The sequence below is a fragment of the Bidens hawaiensis genome, unplaced genomic scaffold (genome assembly GCF_021521415.1).
Source record: "Bidens hawaiensis isolate Kalapana, Puna unplaced genomic scaffold, B.hawaiensis_p1.1 tig00031487_1, whole genome shotgun sequence".
Taxonomy (NCBI): Eukaryota; Viridiplantae; Streptophyta; class Magnoliopsida; order Asterales; family Asteraceae; genus Bidens; species Bidens hawaiensis.
The window spans coordinates 565-19,496 of NW_027505214.1; the positions used below are offsets into that span (position 1 = coordinate 565).

Here is an 18,932-nt window from a genome sequence, read left to right on the forward strand (position 1 = left end):
TATTATGAAATATTAAAAAAATACATATAAATAAATCATGTGGTCCGGTCTGGTTTTATGCGGTTGGTTTCGGTTCAAATCGTAAACCAAACCGTTCACTACAGTTTGGAAATTTTCAAACCAACCGACCGAGAGCTAAGAAAGAAAACCAACCGCGAAACCAAACCGATGGCCGGTTTGGGCGGTTTCGCGGTTTCGAACCGAACCAAGAACACCCCTAAAATTTGGATTCTTTTATGAACTTTTAGGGACTAGACACCATGGTTGGTGAGCATGGAACACAATTATCAGGTGGACAAAAACAAAGAATTGCTATCGCCAGAGCGATTCTTAAGATCCTAGAATCCTTCTTTTAGATGAAGCAACAAGCGCGCTTGATGCAGAATCCGAGAGAGTTGTGCAGGAGGCATTGGATAGGATAATGGTGAACAGAACAACTGTCATCGTTGCACATCGTTTAAGCACGGTTAGAAACGCTGACATGATTGCAGTTATTCATCGCGGAAAAATGGTAGAGAAAGGTACATTTTTATATAGTTATTTTGTTTGAATTTCACAATGTGAAACTGTGAAAGTACTAAATTATTATTTAAACATTGTTCAGGATCACATACAGAGCTACTTCAAGATCCCGAAGGAACATACTCACAACTTATAAAGCTACAAGAAGTTCATAATGAGTCACATCATCATAACTCAGAAGATCAAGATAACTCGGAAACTGGTAAAGAACTCAGAAGTCATTCAAGTAAAAACATATCCTACCAACGGTCATTGAGCCGAGGGTCAACCAGCAGCCGGCGTCACTCAATGTCCATGTCATACAGTCTGCCACCACAGCTCGGTGTCGTGCAGCCCGAATCCATGGACATTGAAGCAGATGAAACCTCGAAAAAACAACAGCCGAAAGTCCCACTTCGCCGCCTTGTTTACCTCAACAAACCAGAAATACCAGTAATCGTGATCGGTTCAATAGCTGCTATTATTAATGGGGCAATATTCCCGGTTTTCAGCATCCTGCTTTCAAACATGATCAAAACATTTTACAAGCCGCCACACGAAATGAGAAAAGACTCGAAGTTCTGGGCTTTGATGTTTGTAATACTGGGAGTTATATCGTTTCTCGCTTATCCCGGAAGATCTTATTTATTTGCGATTGCGGGGTCTAAACTTATAAAAAGAATCAGATCATTATGCTTTGAGAAAGTTATCAGAATGGAGGTCGGCTGGTTCGATAAGCCCGAAAACTCTAGCGGTGCGATCGGTGCACGGTTGTCAGCTGATGCAGCCAGTGTTCGCGGGTTGGTTGGTGATGCACTTGCTCAAATTGTTCAAGACTCGTCGTCTGCAATCGCGGGTTTAGTTATAGCTTTCACAGCTTGCTGGCAGTTAGCTTTAATAATACTTGCTTTAATACCGTTAATGAGTGCTAACGGGTATGTGCAAATGCAATTCATGAAAGGGTTTAGTGCTGATGCTAAGTTGATGTACGAGGAAGCGAGCCAGGTGGCGAATGATGCTGTCGGGAGTATAAGGACAGTGGCGTCTTTTTGTGCAGAAGAGAAAGTTATGCAGCTTTATAGAAACAAATGCGAGGGCCCGAAGAAAACCGGGATCAAACAAGGTTTGATTAGCGGGATCGGGTTTGGGGTTTCGTTCTTTTTACTGTTTTGTATGTATGCAGCCAGTTTTTACGCGGGGTCCCGGTTTGTTGAAGCGGGAATAACCAACTTCACAGATGTTTTTAGAGTTTTCTTTGCTTTAACAATGGCAGCGTTAGCAGTGTCTCAGTCGAGCTCGTTTGCACCCGACTCAACTAAAGCTAAATGCTCAGCAATCTCCATTTTTGCAATTCTTGACCGGAAGTCAGAGATTGACCCGAGTGATGAATCGGGTTTGACTTTGGAAACGGTCAAAGGGGAAATCGAGCTTCGTCACGTTAGTTTTAAATATCCAACCCGACCCGATGTAGAGATATTTTGTGATTTATGTTTAACGATTCGTAGTGGGAAGACAGTGGCGTTGGTTGGTGAGAGTGGAAGCGGGAAGTCAACGGTTATTCAACTGTTACAAAGGTTTTATAATCCGGATTCCGGTAGTATCACATTGGATGGAACCGAGTTGCATAAATTCCAACTCAAGTGGCTCAGGTCGCAGATGGGTCTCGTAAGTCAAGAACCCGTCTTGTTTAATGACACCATTCGGGCCAATATCGCATATGGAAAGGACAGTGATGCAACCGAGGCTGAAATAATATCTGCTTCCGAGTTAGCCAATGCCCACAAGTTCATTAGTGCCTTACACCAGGTTTGTCTATTTCACATTAACGGGTCAAAACGGGTGGTCAAATTTGGTACTGGCTGAAACGAGCCGGATCTATTAAAAGTAATGCTTTTGTTATGATTAAAAAACAATAGTGATTTTTTAAATCAAGGTGAAACGGGCCATTTTTAACACCGGGTGGTCAATATTGATTTTTTAACCCGTCGTGCCTCAACCGGTGTTAAAAATGGCCCGCTTCACCTTGAGTTAAAAATCACTATTGTTTTTTAATCATAACAAAATCATTACTTTTAATAGATCCGGCCCGTTTGAGGCACGACGGGCCATTTTTGTCATGAACACTTTTTGTCCATTTTTAAAATTTCTTGATAGTAAACAATATGTTTTTATGCCTTACAAAATCAATATTGTTGAAATAAATAATAATATGAATATTAATATAATGATTATAATTTATAAAGTAATAATCTTTCTTGAATTCGGGCTGAAACACGTAAATATCCGCTTTTTAAAATTCCTTATTAGAACTAATGCAATTTTATGATTGCAGTAACAGTTTGAAAAATTTGAAAATAAAACAAGTTTTGAAGACTTTATTATATGTATTAATAATATATCCGGGCCACTTTCAACCCGTTTAACGTGTACAGTTTTAGCTATAATACTCTGATTTAACCCGTTTAAGATATATATAAAAATTTTAGTAGTAATGAATAATATGTGAACTGCAGGGTTACGATACAATGGTAGGGGAGCGAGGGGTGCAAATGTCGGGTGGACAAAAACAAAGAGTAGCTATCGCTAGAGCGATAGTTAAAAGTCCCAAGATATTATTACTAGACGAGGCTACAAGTGCACTAGATGCTGAGTCAGAAAGAGTGGTACAAGACGCGTTGGATAGGATCATGGTTAACCGGACCACAGTGGTAGTGGCTCATCGGTTGTCAACCATTAAGGGCGCTGATGTTATTGCAGTCGTCAAGAATGGAGTAATCGTTGAGAAAGGAAAACACGAAAAATTAATCAATATTAAGGATGGATTCTATGCATCATTAGTTGCACTTCATATGAGCTCTTCAAATTAACTACCATTTTTTTTTTCTTATTATTGTTTCTTATAAAATAGTAGGTTACACATCTCCACAATTTTTTTTTTTTATTTTGTAATATGAAAATATGTATTTGAATGAAAAGAGGTTTTTAATTGCTAGAAAATTTGTAAACTTGTGAAAAATATCAATGGGAAATAAATTTATTTATATATATGATGTGTGTTTATTTTTTAAAACAATAAAGGATTAATGAAAAAGAAGTCATAATATGTCACTGACAAATATCACGCATGCGATCAAATATCGTCATCAGTTTTGATTCATTTACTTATTAAATAGTTAAATAGTCGTTTTGGGTTGTGTTTTTTACTTTAAACGGTTCAAATCAAAATATTATAGCTAAAAGTTTACATGAGTAACAAGTTAAAAATGGTCCAAATATACTATTGACGCGTAGTCTTCTAAAATCTTTATGTTTCTAATATTTATAAATGTTATTGTAACACTGTTGAATTGTTGTAATCATAAAGAGAGTTTACAGTCCATATTCGGATAGTATCACGTTGGATAGAATTGAGTTGCGAAAAATTCAAGTCAAGTGGCTCACGTCGCAGATGGGTCTGGCTAGTCAAGAACACATCTTGTTTAATGACGCTAAATACTAATCGGACCTATATCGCTTATGGAAAGGATGGTGATGCCACCGAGGATAAAATAATAGCCGCTTCCGAGTCAAGAGTCCTAACTACTAGATGAGGCTACAAACGCACTGTATGTCGAGTCAAAAAGAGTGGTTCAAGACCCGCTAGATATGGTCATGGTTAACCGTTGTCAAACATAAAGGGTGTTGATTATATTGCCGTTGTCAAGAATGGAGTAATCGTTGAGAAAGGAACGCATAAAGAGTTATCGAAATTGAGGACAGAGTCTATGCATCATTACTTGCACTTCACATGAGCTCATTCGATTAGCTCCACGGTTTTATTTTGTTTCTGTAATATGAAAATAAGGATGCGAATAAAAAAATGTTCTCACTGCAAAACTGTATATTTATCAAAGAATATCAGTGGCAAATGAATACATGTATTAACATACAAAATTCATGAATATAATACATATACATGACTTCATATTCCTATAATAAAAAACGAATATAATACTAGTTAAAGGATCAGTCCGTTTTACACGACTGGTTCCAGGTTCCAAGTTCCAACCAGCAAACCGTCAAAGCCGAACCATATTTATTTGTGTTCCGACTTTAACAAATTATTATGCACGTCTAATAGATATAAAGGGCGCTCAATACGTAACCAAATTTATGTATACAAACACAAGAAATGACAAGAGAGAGAAAGAGAAATGCAATAAGCGCGCTCAACCTGTTACTCATATCGCTACAGCCGCTAATCTTGTCCTAAATTATTCAAATATCATATAATCACCTCCAGATGCAATGTCAACAGGGGTGCAAGCAAGCAGCTACTCGAGCTCGAATAGATAAAAAAGCTTAAAGCAAGCTGAGCCCAAGCCTCAAATAAAGCTTGTTTAGTTATCGATCCCGAGCTCGAGCCTTGTATGAAAAGCTCGTTTAGGCTCGTTGAGCCTTGTGTATATTTAAGTTTTACCTCTTTTGGAATTCTATGTAACAGTTTCATACAACACAGCCGAGCTCGTGCCGAACTTTGGCTTGTTTAAGGTACTACACGAGCTCGAGCCGAGCTTAGGCTCGTTTATGATTTTTCTCAAAAGATATAAAAATAATTAAAAATGTATATGAAATTATTAGTAGATAATAAACCATCCGAGTCGAGCTTGAAAAAACAACTCACGAGCCAAACCCGAGCTTTAGTATAATAGCTTCAAACGAGCCGAGCTTGAAACTTCTATGTTTGAGAAAGTTAAGCTGCCATTTTATGAAATCAATCCCGAGCTCGAGCCTTGTATAAAAAGCTCGTTTAGGCTCATCGAGCCTTGTGTATAAAGTTTTACCTCTTTTGGACTTCTATGTATCAATTTCATACTACACAGCCGAGCTCGGGCCGAGCTTTGGCTTGTTTAAGGTACTACACGAGCTCGAGCCGAGCTTAGGCTCGTTTATGATTTTTCTCAAAATATATAAAAAAAATTAAAAATGTGTATAAACTTATTAGTAGATAATAAACCAGCCGAGCCGAGCTTGAAAAAACAACTCACAAGCCAAACCCGAGCTTTCGAATAATAGCTTGAAACGATCCGAGCTCAAGCTAGAGCCTCGTCAAGCTCGAGTTCGGCTCGTTTACATCCTAAGTGTCAAACATCTCCTAATCCTATATATCTAACATAGTCTGGTATCCAAGTTAACAAATGGAGTACTGACGTTTATTAACTGAAAAAGACCGGGCCTTTGAGATTACCATTACGTAAAGAACATCGTTGTTGTACAAAACACTTGCATCCTCACAAAAACAACTCGGTGCAAAGCACATACTCTACACAACATATCACAAACTTTATGCCTTTTGTTCTTTCTACCGAAATGAAATAACAAGAAAAAGAAAGGATAACATACTGATTTTATTATTATTATCGTCATCATTATTCTCTTGAAACCAGCATGCTGCAATTAAACTCTTCCTGCAAAAGCTGGTTAACCGCGTCTCTGAACTTAATATAATCATCAACCGTGTTGTACACCTGGTGAGAAATCCTAGCATACCCCGTTATAAAACCAGAACACCCGTCCCTTGGGCCGACCTCCGCGTCTTTCAAAGGCTGATAATGTATAGGAACTTCAATCTTAAACCGATCCCTAAGATAATTCCTCAAATTCTTAGCATCATCGTCGCTCAAAACCCCTATACGCGAAGGCAACCCGACCATAGCCATACTAGGACACATCTCCGGAGGCGCACCAAGAATCGTCCCCCACGCCTTCACAAGCATCGTCGCCATCTCAATCACCGCGTCATGATTCCTCGTCATAATCCCGTTAATCCCACCTTCAAACCGGTTCACAAACTCAATCACTTCAGGAACCAGCAACTGCGAGCTGTAGTCACGTGTACCAATCCACGCGCTCTCTATCGCTAACCCGTTCCCGTACTCATGCGACACAACCAGATGATGCAAGTCCGAAGCCAACGACTTTTTACAATAAAGCACTGCCACGGACGGAGGACAAAAGAACCACTTATGCAAATTACTCACATAAAAATCCGCACCGATCTCCTTCACATCAACCGGAATACTCCCAACCGCGTGCGCCGCATCCACAAACACCTGCCCCACACCTTCCTCTCTACAAATCTTAACCAACTCCTTAACCGGAATAATCACACTCGGCATCGACGTAATATGATCAATAATCGCTAACCTAACTTTCCTACCATTCAATTTCCCCTTAGCTAAGCCTAACCTAAACTCACCAACAATCTCCTCATCCGAGGCGATTGGAAACGGCAAATGCACAACAATAACCGAACCACCCGCACGCGTCACATACGCTTCAATAGACTTCTTCACCGCCTGGAACGCGCAATGCAGCATCACCACCGCATCGCCTTTCTCGAACCGGCCTTCCGCAAACGCCCAACCTACATGCTGCAACACAATCGCAGCGGCCGTAGTGGCGTTATCGACAATCGAGACCTCGGAAACGTCTTCTGCGTTAATTAGGTCTTTAATTAGGGTACGGGACTTTAATATCTGTGACGGTAACTTGTTGAAGAAGAAATCGTCAGGTTGTTTTAAAAAGTTTAGCTGCCATTGCTTTTGAGCGGTTATTATTGTAGCTGGACAGCTGCCGAAGCTGCCGTTGTTGATACGTGCAGTGTCTGGTTGGTGGTGTGAGAATTGTTCGTGGATTTGAGAGTTTGTGATGAATGATAGCTTTGGCTTCTTCTGAATATGAAGATGATGACTATGCTGGTGGTTGTTATTGTTATTATCTTCTTCTTGTTGTTCACCCATTTTTGGTGTGGTGTTGTTTCTAGGGTTTGGGTTTGATTGATTGCAGGTGTGATTGCGGATAGCAGAGTCACATGACAATAGTAATACTGGGGTGCCTTTTTTGTAACTAATGTAACGATTTTATGTTACCGGAGCGCGTTTGTTTCATGGAATTTGTGGAAATTTTTAGTGTTATGAAAGATTATGAAAGAAAATGTGAAACTAATTTTGATTGAATCTTAATATCATATATTGATTAGAGATCGATATTCCCTCTACTTTCAAACAACGAGTCACATGACAATAATAATACTTTGGGAGCCTTTTGTTTTCATTTTGTTTGTGACTGATGTAACGATTTAGTGTTACGAGAGCGCGTTCGTTTCATTGAATTTATGGACATTTTTCGTGTTGTTAAAGATTATGAAAGAAAATGTGAAACTAGTTTTGATTGAATCTTAATATCTTATGTTGATTAGAGATCGATATTCCCTCTACTTTCAAACGAAGAGTCACATGACAATAATAATACTTTGGGAGCCTTTTTTTTCATTTTATTTGTAACTGATGTAACGATTTTATGCTACGAGAGCGCGTTTGTTTCATGGAATTTGTAGAATTTTTCGTGTTATTAAAGATTATGAAAGAAAATATGAAACTAATTTCGATTGAATATTAATATCTTATGTTGATCAGAAATCGAGATTCCCTTGACTTCCAAACGAATTGTTTATTTTCGGTTTAGATGGGTTTTCGGGATAAAATGAGTTTGTGTCAAAACGGGTTTCGTGCTGACACAGGTTTGGGTAGGAATAGGTTTTGGGTTAAATCGGAAAAGGTTTCGGTGTGAGTTCGTGTCGAAATGAGACGGGTTTCGGGTTGGAATAGGTTTCGCCCCGATACGGTTTCATGTCATAGTGATTTTTGAATAGGAACAAGTTTCAGGTCGGGACAAGTCTGGGCTCAACACGAGTTTGGGTCGGGACGAGTTTAGGGTTGGAATGTGTTTCGGGTTAAAACAGGTTTTGGGTTAATAATGTGGTTAATAAGAGTACAAATAGAGTTAATAATATCTAAATGTGTTAGTTAGACCATGGGTGGTGGTTATGTGGCTCAGTCTCATGGCTTGAGCTCACCTCATTTAATTTATCACTTTATTGAGCTAAAAAATTAAGTTTGATCTCGGCTCATTTAAAGCTCGAGCTAAGCTCGTTAACATTTTTTATTTATTAATAAGCGACAAACACAATGTGAGTGTGAGTCGTCTTAAGATATTGGAGGGCACCAACAAGATTATGGTATGTTGTCGGATTAGATATCAATGTATTAGAATGAGGAAAGTTTGGCCTTCATATAAGTGAAAGTTTGGCCTTCGTATAAGCAGGGGTGGTGCAAGGGTTGCATGATATCACGTCGGCACGATCAAAGATGTCTTGAGTAAAGAAATATGGGATAATAACATACTAGACGCTTTAAAAAAGCAACAACGCCCCCAAAAGAATGGTAACATGCTTAGGTCAGCCATAGCACATTCGCGAAATACCAAGAAATGATACGAGTAACAAAAGTGCAGTGGAAAAACGAAGCAGGAATAATGTCACCTCACAAATAACAAACGGTAAAGGACATCATTACAATGCCGATATGTGAAGAGAGAAGTGTCGAAGTTGTTGAAACGAAAATCAATGAAGTAATGCAGACATCAAATTGAAAATATTATACATGTGGTGCTTGCTTGAGGCCATAGAGAGTCTTGCTAGGGCGATAAACATGCTTCGGATGCCGGAAGTCAACATAACATGTGCTTACTTCATATACACAAAGCTTGACCAAGTCATCATTTAGAAAAATGTAATTGATATCAAGCTGATGAATACTCCAATGTCTGAAAACAACAACGTTGAGAGCCATACGAAGGGCGGTGGGTTAGACAATGAGACTAAAGTTCACCAAAATTTAATCCGAGTTGTTGAGTAAATCCTTGAGCAACTATGCGACTCTTGTTTCTCTCACGGTAAACCTTATTGTCAGACTTATGGCAGTGGATCTGTGGGTCCAGTGGAAACCAACAACTCTAGGACAAGAGGGACGTGGAACAAGTTCCTAGGTGCCGTTGGAAGGAGCGTAAGCATTTCCCATGCCATTGCATCCTTCAAATGTTGATTACATATAACTCATGCCATCGTAGACAACGGTTTAGATGCAACAAGGTTGATCATATGCCAAAGACGAAGCGAGCAAGTTCAAGACCGGGTGGTCATGTCCACCACCCTCTCACTAACATTTAAAATAGATTTACAACTTTTAAAATCCGATGGTCAAACACATGACTCCCTACGGTACCAAAAACCCATGTCCAAAGTCCAAACACATGGGGTGTTATTCGGGTGGAAAATTTTGGGTTTACCGGGTCAGATTTTCGGGTTTGAAAAAAGTAAAATAATACAAATTTAAACAACATAATTATCTTCACTTGTAAAAGTAAATAACAAAATAATAAATCAACATAACCGAAACACACGATTCGTAAACAAGTAAAATTAAAAATAAGTACAATGAAAAAGATTAAAAACATAAACGCCTTCAATCTTCACGTTTGTTCGGGTTCAGGTTAGTGTTTTATTAGGCTCGAATTAGTTCGGGTTTTCTAAAGTCGGGTTTCGGTTAATAAGTGCCATTTTCGTCCTTGTGGTTTAGAAAATAATATGAATTTAGTCCAAAAAGTTTATTTTTTTGCATATGGACCCTCCATGTTTTCAAGTTCTTGCCAATTGCATCCAAATCACTAACCCCGTTAAATTTAATCGTTAAGTTAGGGGTAGACATGTCTTTTCACTATTTATTTATTATAATACTTATTTCAGTGAACTGCGGTTTTCGTCCTTGTGGTTTGTCCAAATATGCGGTTTTAGTCCAATAGTTTCAAGTTTGCAATTTCCGTCCTTGTAGTTTCATTTCACTTGCAATTAAACCCAAATATATTAACCTCGTTAAGTCTAGTCATTAACCCATTTGCGTGCCTCTCACATGACGACCAGTTTTGTTGTTTTTCTCCCCAAATAAATCTCAATCCTAATTCGCAAGCCCCCTCACGTGAGGGGATGGGTGTATTTGGGGAAAAAGGAGAAAAGAAGAAACAAAACCGCCCATCACGTGAAGGGCACACTGATTGGTTAAACGACCAGACTTAACGAGATTAGGGAATTCGGGTTTAATTGCAAGTGAAATGAAACCATATGGAAGAAAATTGAAAATTTGAAACTATTAGACTATGATGACCGTCGTTTGAGTCAATCAAAAACCTAATTATTCTAAATATATAGAGCAAGTAGGGTATCGTATCACAAGGAGTATGTGGTCATTGCAATTCGTGTAACAGGTTTAATATTATGAAGTAAATGGTTTTAGTGCTGATCACACAAGCAATAGTTTAAATTAAGAAAACTAAGCAACAAACGAACAAGCGAGTTGTAAACAGTTAACAAAGCAAATCACACCCGGGAATTCAAGTAAGCAATCAAACAGTATCTCATGCAACCTAACATATTTATTATTAACGATTAACTAAAAACTGGTCAACCAGACAAAACCTTAGACGTCAACAATTACTTTACACACGGAACTGGTTATCAAACAGTCCTTGCCAGTGTGACTTAGTTAAGGGTAATTGTACGTTTTATCGTATTCAATCTAACCAAACAGTTATATGACTAATTATCTAGCAACTGGTAACAGATCGTTCAAACCAACGTAAACCTAAACCGACCGAACACACAGAAATACTAAACATCAATAATCATATATCAATCATCAATAATCAAAACATAAGTATTCTTAATCACAAGAGAAAAACTGTAAAGAGTTACAAACTATACATCCCGGGTGCGATTCTAGGAGATTAGCCGAGTCTAGACATCATTGAATCTTCGACATGGATGATAGAATTCATATGTAGGATCTTCACACGAGCTAGGATGGTAGAAATCGCCTATAGGACTGTTGGAAATCGCCTCTTGGTTGTAAAAACGGAGTTAGGGTTTCTTGTTGATGAAAAAAAAAGTTATAAACAAAAAAACCCGTCTGCACCACCCATCGCGATACGCGATGGGGTCTTCATACGCGATGGACCAGAAAGTCAAAGTTATTTTTAACCCCCATAGCGATAAGGGAGCCCATCACGTATCGCGATGGGTCTCCTCACCAGCAATTATCATTAAACTTCTCGTTTCGCGTGCTGCATATCTCGGGTCTTCATTCCATGCTACAGCAGGTCCATATTGAGCACTTAAATATCTGTGACCTGAAATCCAGTAATACACGTATGACGTATTGAGAGTTCTAGAATAAACAGTTAAAACTAAACAATAAACGAACTAAAACATATACAAATTAACCCGCCATCAGACTAAAACTGCAGATTTGGACAAACCAGAGGGACGAAAATCACAGTTCACCGAAATAAGTATTATAATAAAGAAATAGTGAAAATACATGTCTACCCTGATTTAATGATTAAATTTAACGGGGTTAGTGATTTGGATGTAATTGACAATAACTAGGAAACATGGAAGGTCATATGCAAAAAGTAAACATTTTGGACTAAATTCGTATTATTTGTCAAACAAAAAGGATGTTACTTTTTACTCTAATAATAATAATAATGATAATAACAAACCGAGGAGCTCACTAACCCCTGTGCAAACCTTTCTCTTTCTCCTGCCTTCACTCTCTCCGTACGAGCAGTAATTATTATAAGCTAAATCTCCGTCACTCTCAGGTGAATTAAGCCATGGATTACGTCACAATTGACGCTTGAAAAAGGTATATAATCTTCATAATTCAACTCTTAGTTCATACTCGCACTCAAATTAGCAATTAGGTCTTCTTAATTTAGGGTTTTCGTCAATTGCTAGGGTTTTGGAGTGTAATAACGGAGAATACGGTTTACTGTGACTACTAATTGATTGGAATTGAGGAAACGAGATGACGGATTTAGATCAGTTGTTGACGAAGAAGGTTGCGGATCGGTATTTAAAGCGAGAGGTGCTCGGCGAAGGTACTTACGGTGTCGTGTTCAAGGCGATTGATACTAAGGTATGGTTACACTGCATTGTTAACTGTTATAATCAGCTTATCGTAGGCGTGAGATCGGTGCGGTGACTAAAAATACCGATACTGGAAACGAGTGAAAGCTCGTACCGAGTTAGGTACTGGTACTGTTTTAAATAGTGGAATACCGTAATTGAATGGCAGGGATAGTGAAAACATGAAAAACGATTACCGTTGTGTTTGGTCGTTGCTGGTTCGGTACGGTACTGGTATTCGGTAAATAAGTTCATCCTTAGCTTATTGCTATGATTTGTCTGTTGCTATTATGGTGTCGTGTTCAATGCGATTGATACTATGGTATGGTTACACTGCATTGTATGCTGTTATTATCGGTACTCGGCTTAGCGTAGGGATGAGATAGGTACTGAACTAATATACCGAAACAAGTGAAAGCTTGTATTGAATACGTAACGATTTTTCAGGTTCATATTTTGAAAATACTGGAAAATACTGAAACCGAATGCTAGGGATACTGAAAACATGAAAAACGAGTACTGGTAGTGGTTGTGTTTGGTTGTTTCAGGTTTGGTACGGAATTAAGTAGAAAATGCTCATCCCTAGCTTATCGCTATGACTTGCATGTGCCTCTGTGGCTATGTATGTGTTCTTGTGACTACTGAGTCTCATGGTCTGTTTTGATTCTTCGTGTTTGGGATTTGTTAACTTAACAGATTATGCTTATAGGCATATTATTATGAATAGGCTATTTTACGACTAGGGTAAACTTGTTAGTTTGTATTTGTGGAGAAGAATCTGTTTAAGCAATATAAAATTGCGATAGCAAATAGCTTATTTAACCCCTAAATAAGTATAAACATAAGCACTTTTCTCATCCCAACAGTCGAAAATGTTTTTTTTTGAGAAACACAATAAGCCGTTGAATGTAAGCTCATTATGAAGCGTAAAGTAACTTCAATGATGTATTATGTTGTGTTTATATACTCTTTTTAATCTTTGTTCATACAGTGGTGATGTTTGGTGACCCATGATACATGTATAATGCTATATATATTGTTGTACTAATGCTATTTCTGGTTTCTGCGTATCACTTAACTGATACAGTGGGTGTTTGATATTCAGATTGTTTGTCTATAAACATATTTTTGAGGCTAAAATTTTGTTAAAATGATACATATGTGGTATTATATTTACTATTGGCTTCTGGAACAGACAGGACAAACGGTTGCAATAAAGAAAATTCGGCTTGGGAAGCAGAAGGAAGGGGTGAATTTTACTGCTCTTAGAGAAATAAAGTTACTGAAAGAGATTAAAGATCCAAGTATAATAGAGCTGATTGATGCTTTTCCTCATAAAGGGAATTTGCACCTTGTATTTGAGTTTATGGAGACTGATCTTGAAGCTGTTATTCGGGATAGAAACATTGTTCTTTCGCCCACTGATATAAAGTCATACCTGCAAATGACATTAAAAGGACTTGCTGTCTGTCACAAGAAATGGGTTTTGCATAGGTAATAATATGGGACCCAAACTTTATCTTTTTTGTGGGTGTAAATTTAGTTTATCTAACCAAAACAACCATCACAGATGGAAAAACCTGAAAATACACTTCAAAAATATTAACATCTGTAACCATTGTACTTGATTTCATCTGTAAAACTAGGATTAATTTCATATATATACGTCCAAATATAATATACTAATTACCCTGTCGAAGCACGAAAAGTATCATACATATCTTTTCATAGTAAATGATATAAAATCACTTATAACAGTTCCTATTATCATCTTGGCGGGCAGTTTTCTATTCGTTTATTCAATGAAATAAAGTGGTGTAAGTGATTTTATTTTATTTACTATGGAACGGATAAACATGATAAGTTTTAGTATTTTGGAAGTGTATGTAAGATATTATAAAATTTAATATGATATACAAATATTGGACATGCAGAGTTCCTTAAACCAAATGCTCCTAACAGTGTTTTAATGTGGCATGATGTTACAAATATAATTTGCTTCTTTTCGCTGCATACATTATTTATGTGTTTTCTTAATTGTTTGAAAATTTTCTTGGCAGGGATATGAAACCAAATAATCTTTTGATTGGACCTCGTGGACAACTAAAACTTGCAGATTTTGGTTTGGCACGCATATTTGGTAGTCCTGACAGAAGGTTTACTCACCAGGTAATCTTTTCATTCAGTTTATAGTTGCTGGATGTTATAAGCTTCTTTTTGACAATTTATGATAGCATGTTTAGCATCTGGTAAATCAGTTTAATACTAATGTTGCCTGAAGTGAAACATATTATTTTTGGATTGATGACTGTATCTCTTGATTTATAAGCTAGTGTTATTTATAGACGATATATGGCAATTCAATTAAATTTCTACTTCATACATTAAATAGATAGTTTTTGTTTTACCATAATTCCAATAATGTTTGTTAGATTATAGCCATGTATTGTATTTCATATGCTGGGTAGCTTGTTTTTACTTTTTAGTTCACTTTTTTTGGAAAAGAAGTTACTGGCACGTGTTGTTTCCCATTTCTTTTCTATATTTTATTCTTTGAAGATTCACTTTCAATCATGTGAAATATCGAATCGAATTAGTTGAATAGAGAGAAATTGATTTGATTTATTAAACATAGCCTGTTGAATTTAAACATTTTTATTACTGAAGGTGAAGCATATGAACATATCAAATTGTTTGAATCACTAATTGACAATCAAAGGAAAACATTTGATTCAACAGACTGTTCCAATAACGTCCTATATAATAGTTTGATCGACTCTGAGGGTAGTTTCTTGTAACATCTGCTTTCTTGCAATTAAGTAAAATCTTTTCTTTTTAAATAATATGTTTCAGTGTTTGGCATAGTGTTGTATTCACAATTTGCATAACCACATAACTTGTCCTGGGTCAGCCGGTCAGGTTCGTGGGTTCATATAACCAACCTGAACACCAACCAGTTTACTTGATTGTGTGGAAAGTTGAACCTTAACCCAGATACATTTGATTCAACAGACTGTTCCAGTAACGTCCTATATAATAGTTTGATCGACTCTGAGGGTAGTTTCTTGTAACATCTGCTTTCTTGCAATTAAGTAAAATCTTTTCTTTTTAAATAATATGTTTCAGTGTTTGGCATAGTGTTGTATTCACAATTTGCATAACCACATAACTTGTCCCGGGTCAGCCGGTCAGGTTCGTGAGTTCATATAACCAACCTGAACACCAACCAGTTTACTTGATTGTGTGGAAAGTTGAACCTTAACCCAGATACATGTAACCTGTGTAACCTGGTTATTTAAATGGGTCAAATGGGTTGACGGGTTAAATGAGGGTATAAACGGGCTGGTGTGAATTTATAGTTTTTTAGCTTGTTAGTTTCTGTTTTAAAGGGATTGGTCAGATCAAGCCTAGCCTGACCCATTAATTAAAAGCAGATTTGATTTATATTTTTGTAATTTAAACATCCATGAATGCACTAATTTTGATTTGACCATCATTTGTCCTCATTTGATGTGATTAGGTTTTTGCTCGATGGTATAGAGCACCTGAGCTATTATTTGGTGCAAAACAGTATGGTCCCGGGGTTGATGTTTGGGCTGCAGCTTGTATTTTTGCGGAGCTTCTTTTGCGCCGCCCTTTTCTGCAGGTAAGTTCATGTTGTCTGTGTTATACCTTCACTTAACTTAAATCATTTTTTAATATAGATACTTAATTTCATATATATATTTCTAAAAGTTTCAAAATTTCATGTATATGTTCTTGTAAATTTCATTATATCATATTTACTCTTTCAAAACAATAGAAACTACTAATATCATATGTATGAAATTTTTTTAGTGTTTTAAAAAGGTAAGAATTTTATTACGTAGTTTAGAAGGATATGCATGAAGTTTTGAACTTTTTAGAAGGATATATATGAGATCATCTATAAATTAACGCACTTGCAGTAAAACCCTTGCGACTCTCTTATCTTTTACAGAACATGGATGATTATAATATAATAACCATCTGTGACATCATCGCATCAATTTTAATAAGTTTTATATGGCTTGTTTTCTGTTATAAAAACACAGGGTAGCAGTGACATCGATCAATTGGGGAAAATATTTGCTGCATTTGGGACTCCGAAAGCATCTCAATGGTCAGATATGATTTATCTCCCTGATTATGTTGAGTACCAGTACGTTCCCGGACAGCCACTTAGAACATTGTTTCCAATGGCTAACGATGATGCATTGGATTTGTTATCCAAGATGTTTGCATACGGTCCAAAGGCCAGAATCTCAGCACAACAGGCATTAGAGCACAGGTAACTGTTTAGATTGCTAGTTTAGATTGTTAGTTTAAGTATTGTAAACTTGAGGGACTAAACACGTAAAATTGATTTTGTGGTAGGTACTTTACATCTGGACCGCCACCTACTGAACCGGCTTTGCTTCCAAGACCACCACCAAAACGGGAGTCTGTAGATTCAAAGCCTTCAGATTTTGGTCCAACCGTGTTATCGCCCACAAGAAAGTCAAAACGAGTGGTCTCACAACCTGAAAAAGTTGATGATCATGGTATTGGTAATGAAAGAAGTGGGCCCGCACCGATGTCACTAGATTTTTCTGTTTTTGAAGCAAGGCCGCCAGCTAGACCAACGATTAACAGGTACATATAATCTACGTTATTAAGTTTAATTTTTGCAACCTGCAAGCTTAAGTGAAAAGTTGACTTCATTCACCCTTTGAGATCGGGTTATGTGATTTATATCTGTTATTTAGTTTTTCTATAAATAGGGATTAAGAGTTATTGTTTGTTATGCTGGATTTGAGTTGATATTAAATCTTGGTTAAGTTAACTTTCATTCCTTATTAGTTAAAAGCAATTAATAATTAGGATTGACTTTTTAATCTTCTTTGCACAATTATGGACAAATAAATTTTAAGAAAAATTTTAAATCTATGATATGGATTCTAAGTTAAATTAACTTTCATTCCTATTGGATTGAAGCTATTATCTTTCTTCATTATTAATTATTGTGAATCGATAACTTCCTATCTTGGCCCACGAGTTTCTTTCATTTTATTCTTTTTGAGGGAAATTTAAACATTTAACTAATATGCAATGTTGCATTTTTCAATGGGACATAGGAAGTTATCATCAAATGCCATGTTTAAGTTGAATAATTATAATGGAACTGTTTGACTACCGATTACTTATCTAAAGCAACCTTTTATAATGACACAATGTAAGAAAACTCGTGGACAAGTTTCGAAAACATATTTTGTTTCCGTGTAATATATTTATTACCTATGAAAGTATGAAGAAGTAAATTTGGCATACATGCGCATTGCAATTTACAGCCATTTTAATTTTAACTGCAAATCGAACCTGATCAAACATTTATGAACAGCTGTTGCTCGATCCCACAAAAAGTTATATTATTAACAAGAATATTTGTAGGTTATTTTAGTAATTATATATGCAAGTATCTTGTTTGTCATGAATATGATTATTCACTTTCCATCTATTTTACATTTTTGCCATGCAGTGCTGACAGAACTCATTTAAAGAGAAAGCTAGACCTTGAATTTCAAATCCCCGAAGAAGACGAAGATTGATGAAATCTCAACGATAGGTTGTCGATCATACAATTCTATTATTTTTTTTTGTGTGTTTTGAGATTAAGCAGAGTGAGTCGTTTATGTTGTAGCAAGGGGAGGCTTGGGTTTGATTTATGTCGAGAATGATTATTCTGTAGTCCGAGAACGATCGGACATGTTTGGTTATGTTGCTAGATTGTAAAAACATTAAAGAGCCCAAACATTAAAGAGCCCATCCAAGCTTAATACAGTTTGGGTTGTAACACTAGTTTTGATCTAACATGTGCACAATCTGTTTTTAATCATAAAATAACACAATTATGTGTATTTCATTTCAAGTAATTGTTTGGCTCCTAAAACTCAAAGCTGTGTTTTTGGTAGTTTTGGTTTTGTTATCCAAAAGAGGGTTGCGGCGTAACTTGTTACCAGTTTACATGCAACTTTATTGTAATCGTTTGAAAGTTAAAACTTATCTATTTTATTTCAAGTTAAGAGACCGGAATTGAATGATATGATACATAGTATGATCGAATAATATAATCGAATAATATATTATATAGCACACAGTATGCTTTTGTATAATAGAAGTCTGATGAAACCATGATAAAGATGCGATTACGTCACCCTTGTTATGGTTCTCCATCACATAAATTCTCTCTTAACTAAGGACGACCAACCCTTGGCCGGGGTCTTTACCTTGAAACTTATACAATCGTTCTATTTCCTTCGTAGGCGTGCTCAGAAGTTATTTTAGGTATTATAATGAGTCAAAATAAAAGTTATTTTAGGTATTTTAGACGTTCTATTCACTATCCGACTATTTTTTAAACATATTTTTCATCACAATTTTTTTATTCAATCTAACGACCAACCAGTAAAAAAAATTCTATACATATCCAAAGAGTAAAACACAATCACAATTATAAAACAGCTTCTGATACGATAACTCCTTAAAATAATTTAGTAAAACATATAATTGATATGTACTACAAGTTCGA

The 18,932-nt window shown here is 36.6% G+C and overlaps 1 protein-coding gene and 2 pseudogenes across 2 annotated transcripts; 2 read left to right on the forward strand and 1 right to left on the reverse strand.

The window, feature by feature from the left end:
• The first annotated feature begins 248 nt into the window (after positions 1–248).
• Positions 249–3,423, forward strand: LOC143611548 (ABC transporter B family member 21 pseudogene; annotated as a pseudogene). The gene is made up of 3 exons (XR_013149788.1): positions 249–521; positions 605–2,307; positions 3,015–3,423. The product of XR_013149788.1 is annotated as an ABC transporter B family member 21 pseudogene (transcript).
• Positions 3,424–5,622: 2,199 nt separating this feature from the next.
• Positions 5,623–7,283, reverse strand: LOC143611541 (L-cysteine desulfhydrase pseudogene; annotated as a pseudogene).
• A 4,694-nt stretch (positions 7,284–11,977) lies between these two features.
• LOC143611552 (cyclin-dependent kinase D-3-like) lies at positions 11,978–18,146 on the forward strand. Its single transcript, XM_077085752.1, has 8 exons — positions 11,978–12,105; positions 12,195–12,356; positions 13,542–13,840; positions 14,407–14,515; positions 15,867–15,992; positions 16,420–16,655; positions 16,742–16,999; positions 17,883–18,146. The coding sequence occupies exons 2-8, from the start codon at positions 12,246–12,248 to the stop codon at positions 17,950–17,952; spliced, it is 1,209 nt and encodes a 402-aa protein (XP_076941867.1). The 5' UTR covers positions 11,978–12,105; positions 12,195–12,245; the 3' UTR covers positions 17,953–18,146.
• The last annotated feature ends 786 nt before the right edge of the window (positions 18,147–18,932 follow it).